Source organism: Nelumbo nucifera, chromosome 6, assembly GCF_055504915.1.
Source record: "Nelumbo nucifera cultivar China Antique chromosome 6, China Antique-T2T, whole genome shotgun sequence".
Lineage (NCBI taxonomy): Eukaryota > Viridiplantae > Streptophyta > Magnoliopsida > Proteales > Nelumbonaceae > Nelumbo > Nelumbo nucifera.
Genome location: NC_142654.1, coordinates 17,113,340 through 17,133,487, shown reverse-complemented (window position 1 = coordinate 17,133,487; position 20,148 = coordinate 17,113,340). Strand labels below are relative to the sequence as shown.

The 20,148-nt window shown below is 37.2% G+C and overlaps 1 protein-coding gene across 7 annotated transcripts; it reads right to left on the bottom strand.

Annotated features, from left to right (window-relative positions):
• Positions 1-6,805, bottom strand: LOC104590654 (nuclear transcription factor Y subunit A-10-like). Of its 7 annotated transcripts, none has more exons than XM_010249377.3 (6): positions 6,519-6,805; positions 5,686-6,025; positions 3,985-4,103; positions 3,748-3,816; positions 1,178-1,324; positions 1-805 (listed from the first exon to the last, which is right to left on the bottom strand). In XM_010249377.3, exons 1-6 carry the CDS (start codon positions 6,603-6,605, stop codon positions 425-427), a joined length of 1,143 nt encoding a protein of 380 aa, XP_010247679.1. In that variant the 5' UTR covers positions 6,606-6,805; the 3' UTR covers positions 1-424. The 7 variants fall into 7 exon arrangements, with proteins under 7 accessions (XP_010247679.1, XP_010247683.1, XP_010247690.1 ...); XM_010249381.3 differs by having other exon boundaries at positions 1,178-1,315; XM_010249388.3 differs by having other exon boundaries at positions 6,604-6,804.
• Between the last annotated feature and the right edge of the window lie 13,343 nt (positions 6,806-20,148).

Genomic DNA, 20,148 nt, shown 5'->3' with positions numbered 1-20,148 from the left:
TCAGCATTAAGCACAACCAAACTTTCTTGTCTTTTAAAACTCGTAAACTTGAACATACCAAATGGGGCTCTTAACTGGTTCAGTTTTCTTCTGTTTTTTTTTTTTTTTACAATACATAAAGGACCCCAGCACTCTTGACAGCCCTGAGACACAGACAGCCTTGAGTTGACAGGGGCCTCAATGCAGAGAAAGCCAAGAATGAATTGCCTTTTGATAACAACCAAATGGCGGTAGGGACCATCCCTCGACCAGAACCTGTTGCAGTAACCACAAACAGCAATGCAACAGAGCTCCTCCATTCAGTTGAGGCAAGGATGGGATTGTTCATGTGGAATACACAGCTGTTGAGCTTCCTGCCTACATCTTATCAGAGCCCAAACAAGCCGATGGTAAAACATAAACAACCCCATTTTTATCCTTGCATTCAAACTTTAAGGTCACAACAGCCATCTGCTGCTGCAACCCACTTGCTGGTTATTCCCATACCCTGCCCACTATCAACAATATTTGAATGGAAAGCAGATGGATGGAGACGATCAATGTGAAAACGATCGAAATTTCCTCTAGAGTACAAACTAGTCACCTCCAACCCTGCACCAACGGATGCCTCTCTTGATGTGTTTGCATTCGCACTTTCAGATTGCAGAACTTCAGAGGTTGGAGACCCAGAAGACTGAACATTGCTTGCTTTGCCTGTGTCATTCGTACCCTTTTGACTATTTGTATTCTTTGTGTTCAGGAAGCGACCACCACATCCCCTTGCTCGACGCATTGCATGAAGATGGCGTGACTCATGCAGATATGGCTGTGGAGCACAAGATCAGTAAGATTAATATGGCTGGAGGAGCCATTTTATGGTTCATAGTTAAGATATCTCAGTCCACCAAGATCATGGTGGCTGCATTACCCAAACCAACTACACTATCACTGTCTTCAACATTCAGGATAACTATATTGGTAAATAATCCAGAAAGGAGTCAAATAACTCAGATAATTAGGATGATCTAATCATAACAACCTAAGATATAATGTGGGTCAGAAACCAGTTTGTGACAAGGGTGGGTAGAATTGTTCTTTTCTTAAGGAAGTGGCATTCTACCACAAAAGATGGTTGATTTTCTTCTTGCAACTTTCAGAAATGAAAATTCACTTTCCTTGGTTCAGTTGAGTGCGGTACCTTCCGAACTTTGATCAACTTATTCTCCATCTCTGCCTTTGCACGAGACTGCCTACGCCTAATGATTCCATGGTACTGCTTTGCATTCACATAAATGGGTCCATCTTCTGTCATATTCAATGGCAACATCACCCGTCCCTGATTCATCTTGAAATTGAAAAACCTGAATCAGCTTCCATGCCTAGGCTTTACACTCTAGTTGATATCACTTTCATCAGTAAAAGCTACAACTATTGATCTGCTAACATACTACAAAGTTGCCATTTATCTCCCAAAAAATAATAAGGTTGAAAGGAGAATTTAGAACGAAAACCTTATTATAAAGAAAGAAAGTGAACCACATGACAAAGGGAAAGGAATACTCAGTAGTCAACAAGACTGCCCAAACAAGTGTACCATCAAGTCTTCAGATATATACACATATACATAAATAAAGAGATCTCCTAACAGTTCCATGAACCATGCATATATTTTTTCTAGAAAAAAAATGAATACATAAACCATTACGAGTTAACAGAATAACATTTGAAAAACTATTTACCTGGATATATTTATGTGCCTAGCTTACCAGTACTGTATCTGGTACTAATTGGATTTAATATAGGATATTGCATGGATATTTCTACATGTACTTTTTAGCATTAATACTTTCATAATATGTAAAATGGTAAATTTTAACAAATTATACGACAAAAATATCTGCACATGTTAGAAATTTAATTAAATTGGCCAGTTATAAGTATTGAGAAGTGACATTTAGCTTCAAAAACTAGTAATATAACATGAGACACCTGTACCCAAATCTATGTCCATGTCCATATCCGTATCTGGGCATAATAGTTTGATTTTTTTTTTTTTTTTTTTTGGGGGGGGGGGAATGGGTAACAGTGAAAACAATTTTACTAATTGGAATTGAGGTAATTAAAATGGTAAAGTGCCTTCCACCCCTTTAGGGTCGTTAATCTCAGCTAACCCTGCATAGTTTACACAGTCCCTCTATTTGATACAATACCACAGAACATTTGATTCCCGTTAACCATTTAGCCCCTCCATCTGCTAAGGAGTTGGCTGACCTTGCATCATAGTTTGAGAATAATAAGCCCATATTCTTTCTATGTGTGCAGTAATGCTTTGTCAGTCTTAGTATTGTGTCAACATGAGAGTGCTAAGCATGTGTCAGCTTGGTATCCATGTATCATAATTTTGGGTCCATAAAATAGAAGCCTTTAATTCTGTCCTACATCAATCTACCATATTTTGTTTCTTTTTTTAATTATATTATGTTTACTACAGCTGGAAATTAAAAATTCAAAATGCAAGACAAAACAGAGTAATTTACTGGTGGAACTGTGGAAGCCGAACCAGTGCTACATGGATAAACAATATTTTTTAGTATAGCTTTAGAAAATGTCATCCAAGAAGACTGTCATAAGTTCACAAATGTACTATATACTTAACAGAGTAGTCTCATCATATAGAATCTATCATTTCCCATCTTTTAATTATCTTTTTAGTATGGCTTTAAATGGAGAAATCTAAATTCGAAGATTTCCAAGTTGTAAAACTGACAAAGTGAACAATTTACAAGAGAAAGCTTGTAAAAAGATGTGCAAAATATTTTAAGAAATTCTTATTCTAGAGTTGCCAAATATTCTTTTGAATTTACTAGGAAAAAAATGGGGAAATGTCATATTAATACACTGCTTCAGCTAATTTACATAAAATGTTAGTGAATTTTTGTTTTATCACTTTTGAGCATACATAGAGCACACCACAATTCTGCAATGAAATGAATGAATTAATCCATATGTATATTACTATTAAAAGTTGGAATGATGTTTAGATTCTAGAATTTTCTTGACTAAAATGCCCCTATTGTTGAATTTGGTCCCTCTTTATTATAAGTAGGGGTGCAAATGGATTGGATCCCGATCCGATCTGAGATCTGACCCTATTTGGTTGAATTCAGATCACCCCTGTTCGGATCTTCAGATCAGATCAGATTCGGATCACCCCCTATCCAATCCGGTAGATGTTATATATTTATATTATATTTTTTAAAATTTGTTATGTTATTTATTTTTTTATAAACAACACACATATATATATGATGAAAATAATTAAAAATACTTGTATTTTTTGTTTTTATTTATTTAAATTGGTATATTTTATTTTTCTTTTAATACTTTATTAACTTTAAAGAAAAAAAGTCGGATCAGATCAGATCCGAAGATCCAACTTACCGATAGGATTCGAATTCAAATCGAGACACATCAGATCTGATCGGATCGGATCTGTTTCTGGCATGAACAGTGCCTTATCGGATTTGGATATACCCTGATTTGAATCCGATCTGATCCGTTTGCATCCCTAATTATAAGGGCAAAAAACATAATTTGAACTACTAATATTAAACTCATTCCATTCCCTCTTATCAAGTCCTATATTTAAGGTATTAACTGATTTTCCTTTTTCTCAACAATCACTTCCTTCCAAATGAACCATACAAGTAGTAGACATAAATAAATTCCTAAACAATGATAAGAACTAGAAGAAAGGAGGAAACTAACCACTGTCTGAGATCCATAAGTTGTAAAGATTCCATAACATTGATCCATATAAGGATAATTTGCACAAGCCTGAAGATTGACAATACAGATATGTCAAAAAAAAATCCACAAGTATATCAGTACATAAAAACCCAAACAACAACAAAAAGTTACATAAAAAAACAATCAAGTACTATCAAGATTGTCAAGAGTAAATCAAGTCGGTCAAAGGCCAAGGAAAGGGAAAAGGAACCTTACCATTGGTTGACCAAGTCCTAATTCAACACGCACTTGATAATCAGGTGGGAATGATTGTCGAGCAATGGTTGATGGAATTTGCTGAGGCTTGCTCCCCTTCCCGGAATCCCTGCTATCACCTGAATGATAAGCTTTTTCACTGATCAGTTAACAGTCAAATTGGAGACTCATATATAGAAATTTCTTTTTTTAGTTGAACATATATAGAAAATTGTGTACACAGAAGACCATAGTTCCTAGAAAAGAAAAATAAAAGCAGAAAAAAGAAGTATTATGTAGGAGAAGGTCCTACCAAATGGAGACAGGAAATGCACTAAAAAATGTCATGAGAAAAAAGTATTGCATGTGGGAAGTAGGTTTCCTTGTATATATGGTATATAGGACCCCTGGACATTAATGAAAGCATGTGTTTTCTTCTTCCTTTGGTTGTGATGCATTATGAGAAAATTGGATAAGATTAAATTAATCAAACAATGTGTACATCTAGAAACATTAAAAATATCCTGGTCTTCTGCTCAAATATTAGGACAGGTAAAACCTAAGAAGAAATGTTCCAACCACTAGGCAGAATGCTTTTGCCATTCCACTATTCTTGAGAGAAAACCAAGAAAAATTAGTGGCACCCAACAAAGAATATCATAAACAGAATTTTCAAATCACTATAAGAGTACCAATTGGTAGATCTCATACTGAATTCAACACCTTCTGTTGTGGGAATATTGAAGCTACTGAATTCGCCACTCATGGAATAAGTAAAAAGACTATACAATAAGTGCATTGCATCTTATAGGATATTAGTGTTTCCTCCTTTCTATCTTTTTATGGACTCCTAAACAATAGGGAAACACAACTTAATAACTAATATTTCATGTGCAAAGCAGTTCAGGTATTTCTGCCAGTAAGTCACTTTTCTTTTTGGAAAAAGAGGGATATTCATAAAACAAAGAAAAAGGAAGCAACATAACAGACAACAAGAACACAAATCACAAGAAACCAAACAAGAAAACCAATGGAGTCAAGTTTAAAGGGTGCTCAAACAACTTTTGAACTGGACCATACAAAATTCACTACAATTGAAATGGTGCTCCGTCTTCTCCAACATTGTAGATCATAGCAACATCTGGTATACCCCACCTTCTAGAAAAGATATATCAGAAATTATTTTATGTTTTTGAGGACTGGCTTGAACCAAAGGTTCTGATCACGAGTACTAGCAAACTAGTACCATTTTCCAAATAGCAAACTAAAACAAGAAAATGATGCGAGAGACTAGAAGAAACCATAATATTATCAAGATAAAGGCCACAAGATATTGTAAGGCCCATCCATCCCATAGACCCGATGTGCAGTTGGGAGTTTTCTTACTGCATGCAGCTTTACACTTTGAGTCCCACAGGTCTGTCTATATGATGAATTATTGTTGACTAATCCTAGAAGAAACCTTACCTCGAACATTTGAAAACAATGACTAACACGAGTCCACCATTTCCCTATATTTCCCATTAATACTAGAGGAAGAAAACACAATAGAAATTCATTATGAAGACTGGTCAAACATGCTAGAACAGAGAAGGAAAATAACACATCGATATAGAAGATAATTATACAATTTTATGCCATTGTTGGATTTGCTTACTGAACCCAAACAGAAATATCACTAAGATTCATGCATGTCATAAGGAGCATTAAGGGGAAGATTACCAGGAAAGATGGTGAAATGAGCAGTACTATAGCTGTCCTTTCCTTGTCCATGGTCTGTACCAAGCTGAGCTTGTGGAGGAGCAGCGGTAAGTTGGTTTCCACCACTAGGATTGTCCAAAGAGAAAGACTTCAATTGACCAAATGACTCGCCGTAGGGCGGTTGTGATCCAAGGGAACTCCACCAGGGAACTGAAGCAAATGGAGACAACTGAGAAGCAGAATTGTGGGCAATTCCTCCATGTTCTTTGAAGCAAAGAGTTTGCATCCTGAATTTCCTCGAGAGAAAATCCGAACTATTGTCTTGCAGGGTAAAATTACTTTCCTGTTTCAACCTAATAACCTGCAACCAGAAGCTCTCTTGCAAGTTAACCAAAATGATTCCAAATAAAAACCCATAAAAAAACAGGGTATTTCAGGAAGCAAATTGTGGATAATCTTCAATAAGAAAAATCATTTGAAATCAGTCAGAGTGTGATATGACCAAAAAAAACAGTGAGAGCATTCAAACTAAGGAACGCCAGTTGAGAAATTAAACAAAGAATAAATTCACATATCCATAAATCAGTAGAAAGTATCACAAAAAAGAGGCAAAATTCTAAAATATTTATATAACCTTACGGTTCAACATACAAAACCCATTTCAAACATACAGATAGAAATACCGAGCGAGTGAGCGAACGAGAGAGAGAGAGAGAGAGATCAAAATTTGCATGAACCCACTTTACTAAAGAAACCTTCAATCCATTAGATAAAAAGAAGGGAAGCCCAAATGGAAAAAATAACCCAGCACAAACCAGAAACTCAAAAGAAGAAGAAGAAGACAAAACAAGTACATCAGTAGTAGGTAACCAGAGACTCTGATAAGACACAAGATCATCTACTGCCTCTACGTCTGCACCTCCATAAGAGAATACCCACATTTCAGAAGGCGAAGCAGCTCCGAATTCTAAGCATAAGCCATAACGAGAGAAGCCCCATTTGACAGGAGACCTGTCGGTATAATATCAAGCCGAGGGGAAAGAGAGAAGACGACCCAAGAGAGAGAGAAAAGAAAAAGAGAGAGAGGACAGAAGCGATAAATGCTAGAAAGTGTAATGGAACTACACGGCAGCAGCCAATGAACCTAAGCTTTCATGCAAGCCTTTATATTATGTGCAGTAATAATAAATTATTGCCAATACAGTGGCTGATCCTCCTTTTGATTATTTGTTTACTCCCAGAGCATTTGTTTAATCCAAGTTGGATTCTAAAATTAGTATTGTTCATTTTTCTGCAGAAATTAATTAATTGCTAATTGTAATGTTGGAGAATATGGGGATGTAGGAAATGGCCAAACAAAACAACCCATAACTGTCTATATCCTATACAGTAAATGTCACCCAGAAAAAAATAGAAATAAACAAGCAAATGACTGTAAAGGGATGACTGAAGGTCTATGATTCCATTGAACCATGGCTATGCCCTCCCTAGGTTGGGTCACTGCCAGCTAATTGAGTAGATGGGGATTTAATTTGCTTGCCTCGGCTCATCTCAGCTCATCCCCTCTTGTTTAGTTGGGTTAAGGTTCACTTGGGATGTGAGTACTGATAAGCTTGTACTGAACTACTGATCTCGTTGGGGTCCAAATTTGCAAATTCAGACAACCTATCAAAGCCCACAAATGGTTTTGGGCCCCATGGTTTCCCACAAGTGCAATGCTTCAAGGATCAAAAACCCATAATCAGATGCATCCCTTCCTCCTTGACATTATAGCTTTTTCAATTAGTTTTGCCAAAAATTGGATTACAAAATTCACTGTAATCATTCAATTTTTAAGGAGCTGTTAAGTCCCAATGTCAAACGTTTTGTATGGCATTCATCTTGGAAAAACTAGAAAATTGGTTGAAATGTATTTTTGACAGTTTGTGCCATTAAATGCCATTAGGCATATAGTGAATACATGCCTTAGTGTTGGGGAACATTAAAAATAAGCTCCAGGCTTTCACATAAATCAAGACAAACGTTTATTTGATAAATAATTTAATTAAATAGCATTCTAAAATTTTATTAAAAAAATATCTATGTAAAATTAAGTTGATGCCGTTTTTCAGATAAATAGCAACCGAACCAAACACCATCTAAAATTTAAATATACTCAAATGGTTTGTTTTAAAGCTTAACAAAAGAATTCCATAGGGTGTTCATTAATGTATAAGGTTTTGTTTTTTGAAACCAAAGAAAAAACACTGCATCAGTAAAATCATTTTTTTGACATGATGATTGTTTCTGTTTTGAAAAACAAAATCCTGCATATTGGCAAGAATTCCCTTAATTAATGTACAAAACAGAGGACTAAGGTCTGAGGGGATATTCTTCAATATGAATGGTTTTGTTTTGAAAAACAAAAATAACTTCCATAACAGAAAAAAAATAATTTGATATTATGATAAGATTATGCTCATCTTTTAAAGCCAATGGTCTAATTGGATTGACATTATCTAGGATGTTGATAACTTTTGGGGTCTACATCCATCCATGGGTCCTGTGCAGTGTTAGAGAAACTTAAAACAGGAAAGAAACGATATATTGAATAACCCCATTCCAATATGGCTTCTCTTCCGAGAAAATCATTGGAAATAACATTCAAAAAATTTCTTTTAAACATTCAAAGAAATTAAAAGACATCAGTACAACTATAACGCAACAAATTTTCAAAAAAAAAAAAAATTGAATTCATACACACATACAATACAACTATATTATATTTATAAAAGGACTAAGTAAAATGTTCAAAATATCAAAATATGGCAGTGTGTATCGACCAATATGGGTTATTTCAATTGTTTTTAGGGGTTTTTATGGTTACATTTTTTATGTGACATGATGCATGTCCAAGTTATTAAACCAAAATAATAATAAAAAAAAGACTGTGTTTCAATCAGAAGAATTTTTCCATGGAAAATTGTGTTTTGAGAGTATCAATACTTTTAACTTCACTCAGTCAATGTTGACAACTTCTCTTTCTTCATCATCTTGCCTCAAGACCTCTTCAAAGCTTTTTTAGATGCTGATATTTAAAAAAAAAAAATAAAGGATAAATTACAGATAGCCACCCTGTATTTAGGGAGTAATACTTAGTCCATGAATTTTGTTTTGTGATAAAGACACCCAAACTTCCAAGTTCCATCACTTTACCCCTGACCAGCAAAGTTATTGATGAAAGTAAAATTACTAAATTGTTCATTGGAAATTTTATGAACCAACAACAACAAATATCAAAATGATGAAAATAATCATTCCAAATCAGGCATTATTGATAAATTAATTAGTTTCAAGGTGCAAGATGAACTGTGTTGAAAGAAAGTTGAGAGAAATAAGTGAACGCTAGGATTTTAGGGAAAAAATAAACTAAGTCAAAAAGGGCAAAATGCTATCATAAAATAACACAAGGGATAGTCTAGAGTTTTAGAAATCTCTAAAGAAATATTCCATGAAATTAACTAATAAAATGTAATGGCAAGGGCAAAGAGTTAGAATCCAAAAGTTCAAAGAGCTAAGTGTCATGACTAGACCTGTTCATGGGCCGGGTAGCCCAATGGCCCGGCCCGCACCCCGGTTGGGCTTGATCATGTAATTAGGCCCACGGGCCTGACCTCGGGCCTAACACAGTAAGTCCAACTGTGTTTCAGGCCAGGCTCGGGATTTGTCAAAAAAGCTCGGCCCGGCCCGACTCAATATTATATATTTTATAAAATACATAATATGTATTTTATATATTATATAAAATATATAAATAATATAATATTTATTAAAATAAATATATTTATAATTTAATATATACATTTTTTTATTTTTTTCTTTATAATTTTTCTCTCTTCTCTCTATCTCTATTCAGCCGCTTCAGCAATAGTAACAGCATGGGCTAAATTCGGGCTCGGGCCCAGGCCCGGGCTTTGAGATTTTTATGAGGGTCGAGCTCGGGCCCAAGTTGTAGGCCCGATGGTCGGGCCGGGCTTGGGCCTTAGAAAAATTTATTAATACAGAGTGAAAGCCCGACCCGGCCCAGCCCATGAACAGGTCTAGTCATGACTAGTGATTACCCCTAAGTACATGATGGTAGCTGTCTATAATTTATCCAAAATTAATAAAAAAAAACCATGACAATAATGTTATTATTAATTATCTCATCCACATTAATTGCAAAATGAAAACTTTGAGTGCCCATTAAAATACTGCTAACTTTTGAATTGTTAAGTCCCACTACCTCATTAAGCACATACTCAATCTTCTCTTGATCAAATATGACATTAAATATCATTACTAGATACAAAGCATTTTTAACAAATGTTTTAAAAATGAACCTAGAAATGGATCAACTTTTCTATCTAAGTGGCAGGTCAACGGTTCACCCTCTCTACTTGGCAACCACTTCACTTATCACTGGTTCTCTTAGATGAAAATGTAAAATTACATTTTTTACCCTAATGCTTGTTCGACCAAAATACTTAAAAAACAAAAGAAATAACCAAACTTTAAATTTAAATAAAAAAGAATTATAAATAAAGTAGACATTAATAAGAAAAATAAAAGAAATTAATAAACTAAAATAGAAATTAAAGGAAGACAACAGAAAATAAAAATAAAATAAAATTGACAATGAAACTATTTCTCTATTATTGTCTATTTTACTTTTATTTTTATTTTTGCTATATATTCTGCTTTGCTGTTTTTTTTTTCTGTTTTATATTACCTTTTGTTTCTTTTTGGAATAAAACAATGTGGGAGAAGGGTTTTATTTCTAAAAGCGTACTATTAGACTTTCTATGGATATTTCTAGAATAAAAAACCATAACCAAATGAATATAAAAACTGTTACAAAATTCTAACTGGAAGTGCATTAAGTGAAGCAGTTGCAAAGTAGAGGGGTGTTTTAATATGCAAACTATAGGGTAGGTCTTAGTATTTATGTGAATCTATAGGGGTGTCTTAGTAAACAACTCTAATAAAAATATAAAAAAAAATAAATAGATAAAATATAGAAAAACAGCATCTTCTAATACCATATATTTATCATATGAAAAAAAAAATGTGACAGATGAAATTATTGTTATTAATAATGGAAATTGGTCAAAATGCAAAAGCGGTCCAAATAGTTGATTTTTGATTGTGGAGTAGATTGCCCCAAGATTTGATCCCGTATAACATCTCTACTTAGTGATTTTGGGTTGACAAAATGACAACTAAATACAAAACGGGTTTGATATATTTCATGAATCACATTCGGAGTAGTGTATGTGTGATTAGGGTTATCAATGGATTTAACCCTTTAACCTCTTTTTGATCCGATTAAGATCCGAATCTAATTAAATTATAAAGTTAACGATTAATAAATTCAATATTTTATAATATTTTATATGATATCAATAAACAACTATGATATCAAAAGGAAAACTTATAACCAATCAATTAGTATCATATAAGTGATAACCAATCAAATTGTATTTATTAAAAATACCAGTGAGTGTGGGTTTTCCCAATATATTATTCATTAACATGATTAAAAATGAAAAATAAAATAAAATCTAAATTTTCCCTCTTTTTCTTGACTACAACTAAATTTTTAATAGGAGGCTATTTTTGGATTCATGAATAAATGTAATGGCATTCAGATAATTCATGAAATGGATATCCAAAGGAGGAATGTACTTGTACCACATAGACTGTCCAAAGTAGGAAAAGGTTTATCGTCGTTGTCATCGTCGTCATCATCTAAGCTTTGTCCCAACCATATGAGTTAGGCTACATGAATCCCATTTCATCTTTATGAGAAGTTAAAGTCATGTATGAAAGGTTTGCCATATAGACTATAGAGAGAGAGAGAGAGTAACATAATAAGAATTAGGAATATGAGGAGAAAGAAAGTCCTTTGTTTATGGGTAGGAATGGCAATGGGGAACTGGAAATCCTGGTGGAACTGGAAATCCCAGCTCCAAGGATCCCTGAGCCCCACCCTACTCTGGCCCTTGTTGGCCAGAATGATTTCATTCACATTTTAGGTTAGACTTGAACTTGTCTGGACCAATTGAATCTCAATTTGAATTCAGGCAAATAGATACCATTTGCAATCTTACCTACCAGTATTTGCCCATGTTTTAGTATTACTCGCCTTCTTTTCATTATAAATTCCTCAATGGTGGTGGGTGGATATTTATGCCTTTTAACCTAAGGTTTAGAAATTTTGTTGCGGTGAAGGAATGTTGTTTTTAATGGGGGGAATAATTTAGGCTCATTCCATCCTAATCATTAATCACAAAGTTGCTATAGGGGTGTTTGATGGAAATATTGTGGATCATTTGATTTTGATCCATGCCACAATATCCATGTTTTCATATAACCAAAGTTTAAAGTATTGATACATTCAATATGCACGAATAGGCATATCGGGTGTTTTGATGTTTAATAACGTTTTGTAGTTTTTTTATTTTTTTCATAATTGCTTCAGAGGGTAGGCTTTAGGCATGTCTACCTTTTGAAACCATTTAAGATCTGAAACATCGCTTATTTAAGGTATTGGAAACCTAACAATACAATATGCCTAAAATGGGGCATTTCATGTCCGAAATTTTGAACCTCGGGTATAACTTAGTTTAAATCATACTAAAGCGTAGATTGAACTCGATAATTATATTGCAATTTCTTATTCGTGGTTGAATCTCGTGATCAATCTACACCATAGCAAGGTTCTAAATATCGATACAGGCCAATATGTTGGTAGGGCGTATCGGCCTATATCGGTGCTTTTTTTATGTTTTCTTTATTTTTTTTTCAAAATCGGTTCAAAGGGGTTGGTTTAAGTCCTGGTTACCCTCTGAACCATGGTCTGACCCGATACAACCCCTGTAGGGGCATATCAGGAAGGCCCTGATACGATACATATCGGCCAATACGGACCGATACATAATAGTATTTTGAACCTTGTACCACAGTGCATTCAACCATTCTTATAAAGTTTTACAATAAATGACTAAGAGGTTCTTCGGTACTATGAATATATTGTGGACATGACCATTTTGGTCTTGTCCACGATAGAATGCGATGTTCTATTTTGTGTGGATGGTCATCGTCCACAAAATAGCATGGACAAGAATGAGCCACACCCCAATTTATCCTCCACAATATTTTCAAGATAATATTATAATAACTTTTCTAAACATTGAACCATTTTTTGTTAGTCAAAATGGTTTTATAGACATTTTATTCTTTAATAATTGACATAAAATGACAAATATATTTATTAGTAATTATATATAGGTGTTTTATTTTATCCATTATTATTTTATATTATTATTATTCTAATTTATTTTTTACTTAAATTATGGTTTTTTTGTTCATGATTGATTATGTAAATTATCCCATAAGTTGTACGTGAAACGTGTAGAATCAATAGGTTTAGTGTGGATTAGTCCATGCCACATAGTATTTTGTTGAAAACTTTATTAACAATGCATCCAGACCAATCCATACCATTAAATAGAATGCATGACAGAAGTGTGGTGTGGTTTCAAGCCCACCACACTTTATCTTATCCATAATACCAAACATTTCCTTAAAAGCAAGAACAACCACTATATTTTGACTTCTATTATAACCAAAAACCAATGTTATTTGTATTTGCCTTTTTACTAGGGTTTCTGATGAGGGCGGATTTGGCCCTCCAATGACATTATGATGCCTGACACTGTACAAGCAGCTCACCACTAGCCAGCTTGCCATCATGTGACAACCCCGAGAAGCTCACCACCGTACCCCGCGTTTTACGGGATTGTGACTTGTAACGGTTGTATTAGCTCACCTGCTCCCCGATTTAGGCGGAAATGGGCAACCTTACTAGTTGGTGGCTTTATGCCCACCTAACACGAAAGCAGGTCTCATCACAGCGGGAATCCAGGAGCTGCTCCACCAAACCCACGAGGACTCCAGTATATAAAGACCTAACCCCCCAGGGGCAAAGGTAGAAGGAAAAGAGGCGAGAAAATGAGATGTTCTCGCATGTCCCTCAGCTCCCGCCACCTACAAAGATGAGCAGATCATCTTCAGCTCGGGAGTAGCCAGTTCAGTTCTCATCGTCGCTGGTAGCCAGATCAGTTCCTGTAGAGAGCATCTGGGTTGCGCTACACTAGGGAGCTCTACTTCAGCCTATGAGTCACCGGCCACTTGGGAGCAGACGAGGTACTTAGCCAAAAAAACTGATACATGACCAAAAATCGATTCATCAATTGGCACCGTCTGTGGGAACATGCTACAAAAAGCTAAGTTCTCATCCTACCAAAGCTAAATTCTCATCCTACAAAAAGCTAAGTCCTCTTCTCCTAGGATGCTAAGCCCTCACTTCTTAGAAACTGAAGCTCTCGCTTTATAGTTTCCTTTTTTTTTATGAACTCAAAGACTGTGCAGGGAACTAACAGACTAAGCAACTCTACCAACTTTACTTTCAATTCAGATAAAATATCACCAGTCCTCTTCGTGAGGTCCCCTCTACAAAGACAAGCTCTTCGTGACTTCTGCGGGAGTTGGCGGCCAACAAACTACATGGGCGCCCTTGCTGGTCGAGCCTTCCAAGGCTCCCGTGCGAGCTGGCGACCTAAAGTTAGTGGTACTGCCCCCGAAGGTTGAGTTTCTAGTAGCTTCTTGTAGGAGTGGGTGACCGACGTCACGAGGCTGATGCAGCGCAATCATAGCTCTAAGGCGCCCACCCGGAGACCTGGCGGCCTGGCCCAGGCGCGACCTGGCAGTCTGGCACAGGCGCGACCTAGCGACTTGCAAGACGTTCTTGTCGACGAATTCAGCATGCATATCCAAACACTCCCATGATCCTTGGAAGTTGGCCCACGTGCCGAGCGATCTGGAGGGTGGTCAACGTGCATGGCAGTTACCTCCAGGAATCTCGAACCACTTAGACGACCTCGCAGAAATCTCGGATATGGTGCGTGAAGCCCACGCCAAACGATGCCTATATAAAGGCACCAACCCCAGAAGCAAGTAAGCAAGTTCTAGCTCTCAAACTGTGATTTTTAGCTCGCAGTCTACTATGAGAGTACTGACTTAGCCATCGGAGTGACCTCACCGGGTTAGCCACCCCGGGTCCTCTGACATTTAGTTCCTTGTAGGTCTCTAAAGAGCAACGAAGCTCATCAATCCAGCTCGGCACCTGGTCAGCCCAACACCTCACAGGCATCCCTGCACCTGGTCAGCTCGGCACCTGGTCAGCCCAGCACCTCACAGGCAGCTCGACACCTGGTCAGCCCTGCACCTCACAGGCAACTCGGCACCTTACAGGCAGCTCAACACCTGGTCAGCCCAGCACCTCACAAGCAGCTCGGCACCTAGGCATCTCAGCACCTCACAGGCATTTCGACACCTCACAGACAGAGACCTCGGCACTACATAAGACCCAATCACCTCTTCGGCATGGGCAAAGTCCAAGAGTGGACTACGAGTCGCTCCCAAAACCTAAGGGCTACAATACTACATAAGACCCAGTCGCCTCTTTGGCATGGGCAAAGTCCAGGAGTGGACTACAAGTCGCTCCCAAAGCCTAAGGGCTACAATACTACATAAGACCCACTCGCCTCTTCGGTATGGGAAAAGTCGAGGAGTGGACTACGAGTCGCTCCCAAAGCCTAAGGGCTACAATACTGCACAAGACCTAGCCGCCTCGTCGGCATGGGCAAAGTCAAGGAGAGTGGAATACAAGTCGCTCCCAGAGCCTAAGGACTAAAGTACCGAACTGGCAGAGACCTCGGCACCTTACGGGCAGCTCACTTCCAAGCAGCTCCCAAAGCCTAAGAAACTGAATTAGCGCTTACGAGCTCATCGAATTACGGGCCAAAAGGAGAAATCTACTCCCTTCGCCGAGTTACTTTCAGCTCGGGAGTGGGGGGCAAATGATGGCAGATTTGACCCTCCAATGACATTATGACGCCTGGCACTTACAAGTAGCTTGCCACCATGCAGCACTTACAGGCAACCCGCCACAAACAGCTCACCATCATGTAGCCTGGCAACTTAAACAACTTGGCACTGCACAGGCAGCTCGCCACTAGACAGCTCGCCATCATGTGACAACCCCGAGAAGCTCACCACCATACCCCGCGTTTTACGGGATTGTGACTTGTAACGGTTGTATTAGCTCACCCACTCCCCGATTTAGGCGGAAATGGGCAACCTTACCGGTTTGTGGCTTTATGCCCACCTAACACGAAAGCAGGTCCCATCACAGCAGGAATCTAGGAACTGCTCCACCAAACCCACAAGGACTCCAGTATATAAAGACCTAACCCCCCGGGGGCAAAGGTAGAAGGAAAAGAGGCGAGAAAATGAGGTGTTCTCGTAGGTCCCTCAGCTCCCGCCACCTACAAAGATGAGCAGATCATCTTCAACTCGGGAGTAGCCGGTTCAATTCCCGTCATCGCTGGTAGCCAAATCAGTTCCTGTAGGGAGCATATGGGCTGTGCTACACTAGGGAGCTCTACTTCAACCTCTGAGTCACCAGCCACTTGGGAGCAGACGAGGTGACGAGGTACTTAGCCAAAAAAACTGATACATGACCAAAAATCGATTCATCAGTTTCATCTTGTTTGTTAAAAATAATATGTGCCCAAATTATTATGGTTATAAGAACATATTACGGAGGTCAATAAATTTTATCCACTTTTTATGATAATAAAATGTGTTTTTTTTACCATTTTGGTTATCTTAAGAATGAAGTGGCATTTCAAATGCAGGGAAAGGAAGGGAAAAGTAAGAAAACCTTTACAACCCTTATATTGATTTTCCTGTCTTTCCCTTTATTTCCCTACCTTTTCCTTTCAAACCAAATAGCCTAAATAGCTCTCCCTTCTCTGTTTTTTCACTTTTCAGATTATGAATACTTTCTGTCTTGTGTATCAAACGCTAACTACTGTACTGGCAGTGTTGCATACAATTGCTTTAAATATCGTAGATTGGGTACATTTGGAGGCCCCCACATGACCTATTAGCAACTCTAAGCACATTCAGATAATCAGGTTGTCCCACCCAATGCCATAGCTGGAACTGTTCTTCTCTGTCCTCTCATCTCATATCTTGCGTCCCACAACCACATCTCACTTGTTTAAACATTTAGAGCCCACCATCGGATGGGCCCACTAGTAGGTCCTAAAACCCTAAAATTTCTCTACAAATGGCACACCTATATTATGCCATAAGTTTTATAGACTTGGCCCCAAGATATTTCCAATAATATTTCCCTTTATTAAATGTATAGTAGAAGAGTTTCTTCCCATGTCTCCAAAATCTAAATTATAAAGTGCTATTATTTGTAGCGCAAATTTCTGATGCATGCTTGATTTTAGGGTTTGTCTTGTCCTGTGGGAATATATATTGGCCAATACATTGGTTGACAGCTTTTCTTAATTGACATGATTAAGACCCGTTTGGGAGGAATTACTTTGCTCCTATTATTAATGCTTAATTTGGAAAGAGTACAATACAAATATGTAATGGTGCAAACCTATATACAATATTTGTAAATCTTGCATTTGTACAATTCATATTTATGTTTACACTCTTTCCAAACTAAGCCTAAAGAGGAAATTGTCTGATTCATAATAACGGCTAAAATCATCTTATCAGAAAGTACGAAATTCTCCAAAAATAAGGAGGCGTGGTCTTATCATCTACCATTAATTGAACCATTTTGACATTCTTCTCTTTCTTCTTAAGCCTATTACTAGTTGAGGGATTAGGCATATTGTATTTGCCATCCCACTTTATCTATACTATTAATAAAAGAGTTAATAGTTCCATTTTTTTTACTTTTTATTAGATATTGTTATCCCTTATCTAAGCAACATATAACAGGCATAAAAAATGAGCATATATGTCCTTTACTCTCACTTTAAAAACTGCCCACTTATAATAGTTAAGAAACTGTCTACTTATAACCGTTCAAAAACTATCCACGAATTGTAGACCTATTCATGGGCCGGGTAGCCCGATGGCCTGGTCGGGCTTGGTCATGTAATTAGGCCCGCAGGCCTGACCTCGGGCCTAACACAGTAAGCCCAACTATGTTTCAGGCTGGGCTCAGGATTTGTCAAAAAAGCTCAGCCCGAGCCCGGCCTGGCCCGACTCAGCATTATATATTTTATAAAATATATAATATGTATTTTATATATTATATAAAATATATAAATAATATAATATTTATTAAAATATATATTTATAATTTAATATATACATTTTTTATTCTTTTCTTTATAATCTCTCTCTATTCAGCCGCTAACAGTATGGGCTAAATTTCGGGCTCGGGCCCAGGCCCGGGCTTCGAGCTTTTTATGAGGACCAAGCTAGGGCCCAAGTTGTAGGCCCAATGGTCGAGCCGGGCTCGAGCTCGGGCCTTAGAAAATTCTGTTAATACAAAGTGAAAGCCCGGCCCATGAACAGGTATTGAATTGTAAATAGTTTTGTTTTGGAGATAATGTCACGTGCAAATGCACGTACATGTTTACTATTACCCAGTAAATGGCTGAATGATAACTAATTCTGGCTTTCTGCATTTTTCACCCAATATTGCTTATAAACTAAAAACTATGAAACCCTGACTTATGACACAATTGGTGGATGCTCATTAGTATCCCTCCAAAATAAGAGGCATGGGATCAAACATGAATACATCATGAATCTCCTGGTTAATGGACTTCACATGCACCTTATTTTGTCCCCATCCCCTCCTTTACTACATTTAATGCAAACAAAATACATGGTTGAAACCCTCCCAAACCGCCAATAAGAAACCTTTCACATTAAAAAAAAGGGTTCGACTATGATATAGAAAAGATATAATATTTGAAAAACTTCTAACCAGTCAATTGGAATCATAAACGTGATAACCAATTAGGTGTTATTTATCAAAATTGATGGATAAATTTTAATTGGTCAAAACTCTTCCTATACCATATCTTTTCCATATCATAGATTTTCCTTAAAAAAAATCTCAAAAAAAAAAAAAAAAAAAAAAAACTGATTATAGCAGAGACCTGAGATCAAATCCTACCTTCACCCAGATTGGAGCAATCTAAGGGATTTTGGGATGGCTACAACCTGTTGTATAACACATTACCTAAAAAAATCAAAGATACTAGATCTAATTACCAAAAAATACAAACTGTAGCTCAGCTAGACACCACAATAAAATCTATCTAGATCAACTCATTGACATCCTTGGTCCTACATGTTCCAATCTCATAGACATTTTATGTTGCAGTAGGGGACCAATAATGCAGTTACAGATTTATTTGGACTGTACCAAACAGTTGGCAGGTCACCCCAGAGACAGTGATCTTTCTCATTAATGAATGGTTTTTATGGTTGGAATGAAGCTAGCCGGCCGATTAGCCAATAAAACCTGACCTAGTGCCCCTTCTCAAGGAGGCCGGATCTGCTCATAACTAAAAGAAATGTTCCAACACGTTCCAATATGATCGGTGTCCGTACATCGCAGACATGATGAGTCTCAGTTTCATGGTGAGATGTGTGGACACACATCATGTTTGTACAATTTTTGTTGTGAGCATATCTCATTCCTTTTTTGGGAGGGGATGAAGCGTATGGTTTTTTAAGGTGGACTCCATGCAAATAATTTAGGGGTTTTTATTGTTCAGTTTACCTCCAAAAAATTCTAGTTCTACCATTCAGTTGAGTGTCAATTTAGAATTGATGTCAAAATACACTATTACTGTTACAGATGGGGGTATTTGAAATTTTGAATTATTGTAAGTCTGCAATGAAATTTAAAATTTTGAGGTGGAGTGCAGTATAATTTTTACAATAATTTATAAGCCATGCATGGTGAAAAAGATCACAATTCACAGGAATCCAAATCTGCCATTAGTCATTTAAAGGGCTATCCACTTCAACCTCTTTGAATTGGAGTGTTTCAAAGCAGCTGAACCAATTTATCTGAATCTTCATCTCAGCGAGATAGGATTGGCTGAATGTAATGGCTGTTTAGCAAGCTATGGAACCCATGATTAGGTCCCCCCCTCCACCCACCCACCATACCGGATCACCTGCCAACAAAACACATTTCAACCCTCTACCAACATCATCTCACATTGTACATATCATACATGGTGGGTCCCAAACTCAAATTCAGATTGCGGTGTTAGATCAAGTTGATAGAGGGTTGGAATGTGTTTTATTGGTAGAAGATCCCAATTCTCCACCCATGTCAGTCATAAAATACATATAGCCCACAACCATTCAATCTCTCACTTAACATTTACCGCTAGTATGAGACATTTTCACTAGTTCCACAACCTACTACACAGCCATTGCACTCAGGCATTCAGCTAATGCCAACTTGGACACAGCCTAGCTACCCTTTGGAGAAGAGAGATAAAAAAGGTGGGCTGTCCTTAGAGTCCTAGATCAGAGACCGGA

What these genes read in the sequence shown, in the direction of transcription:
- LOC104590654 (XM_088889673.1), bottom strand. Translation starts at nt 6,605, where the DNA reads ATGTGGGTATTCTCTTATGGAGGTGCAGACGTAGAGGCAGTAGATGAT. An exon ending in TCATTTCACCATCTTTCCTG is followed by an intron (nt 4,104 to 5,685) that starts GTAATCTTCCCC and finishes CTTATCATTCAG; the next exon opens with GTGATAGCAGGGATTCCGGG. An exon ending in AGTTGATCAAAGTTCGGAAG is followed by an intron (nt 806 to 1,177) that starts GTACCGCACTCA and finishes TGTGCTCCACAG; the next exon opens with CCATATCTGCATGAGTCACG.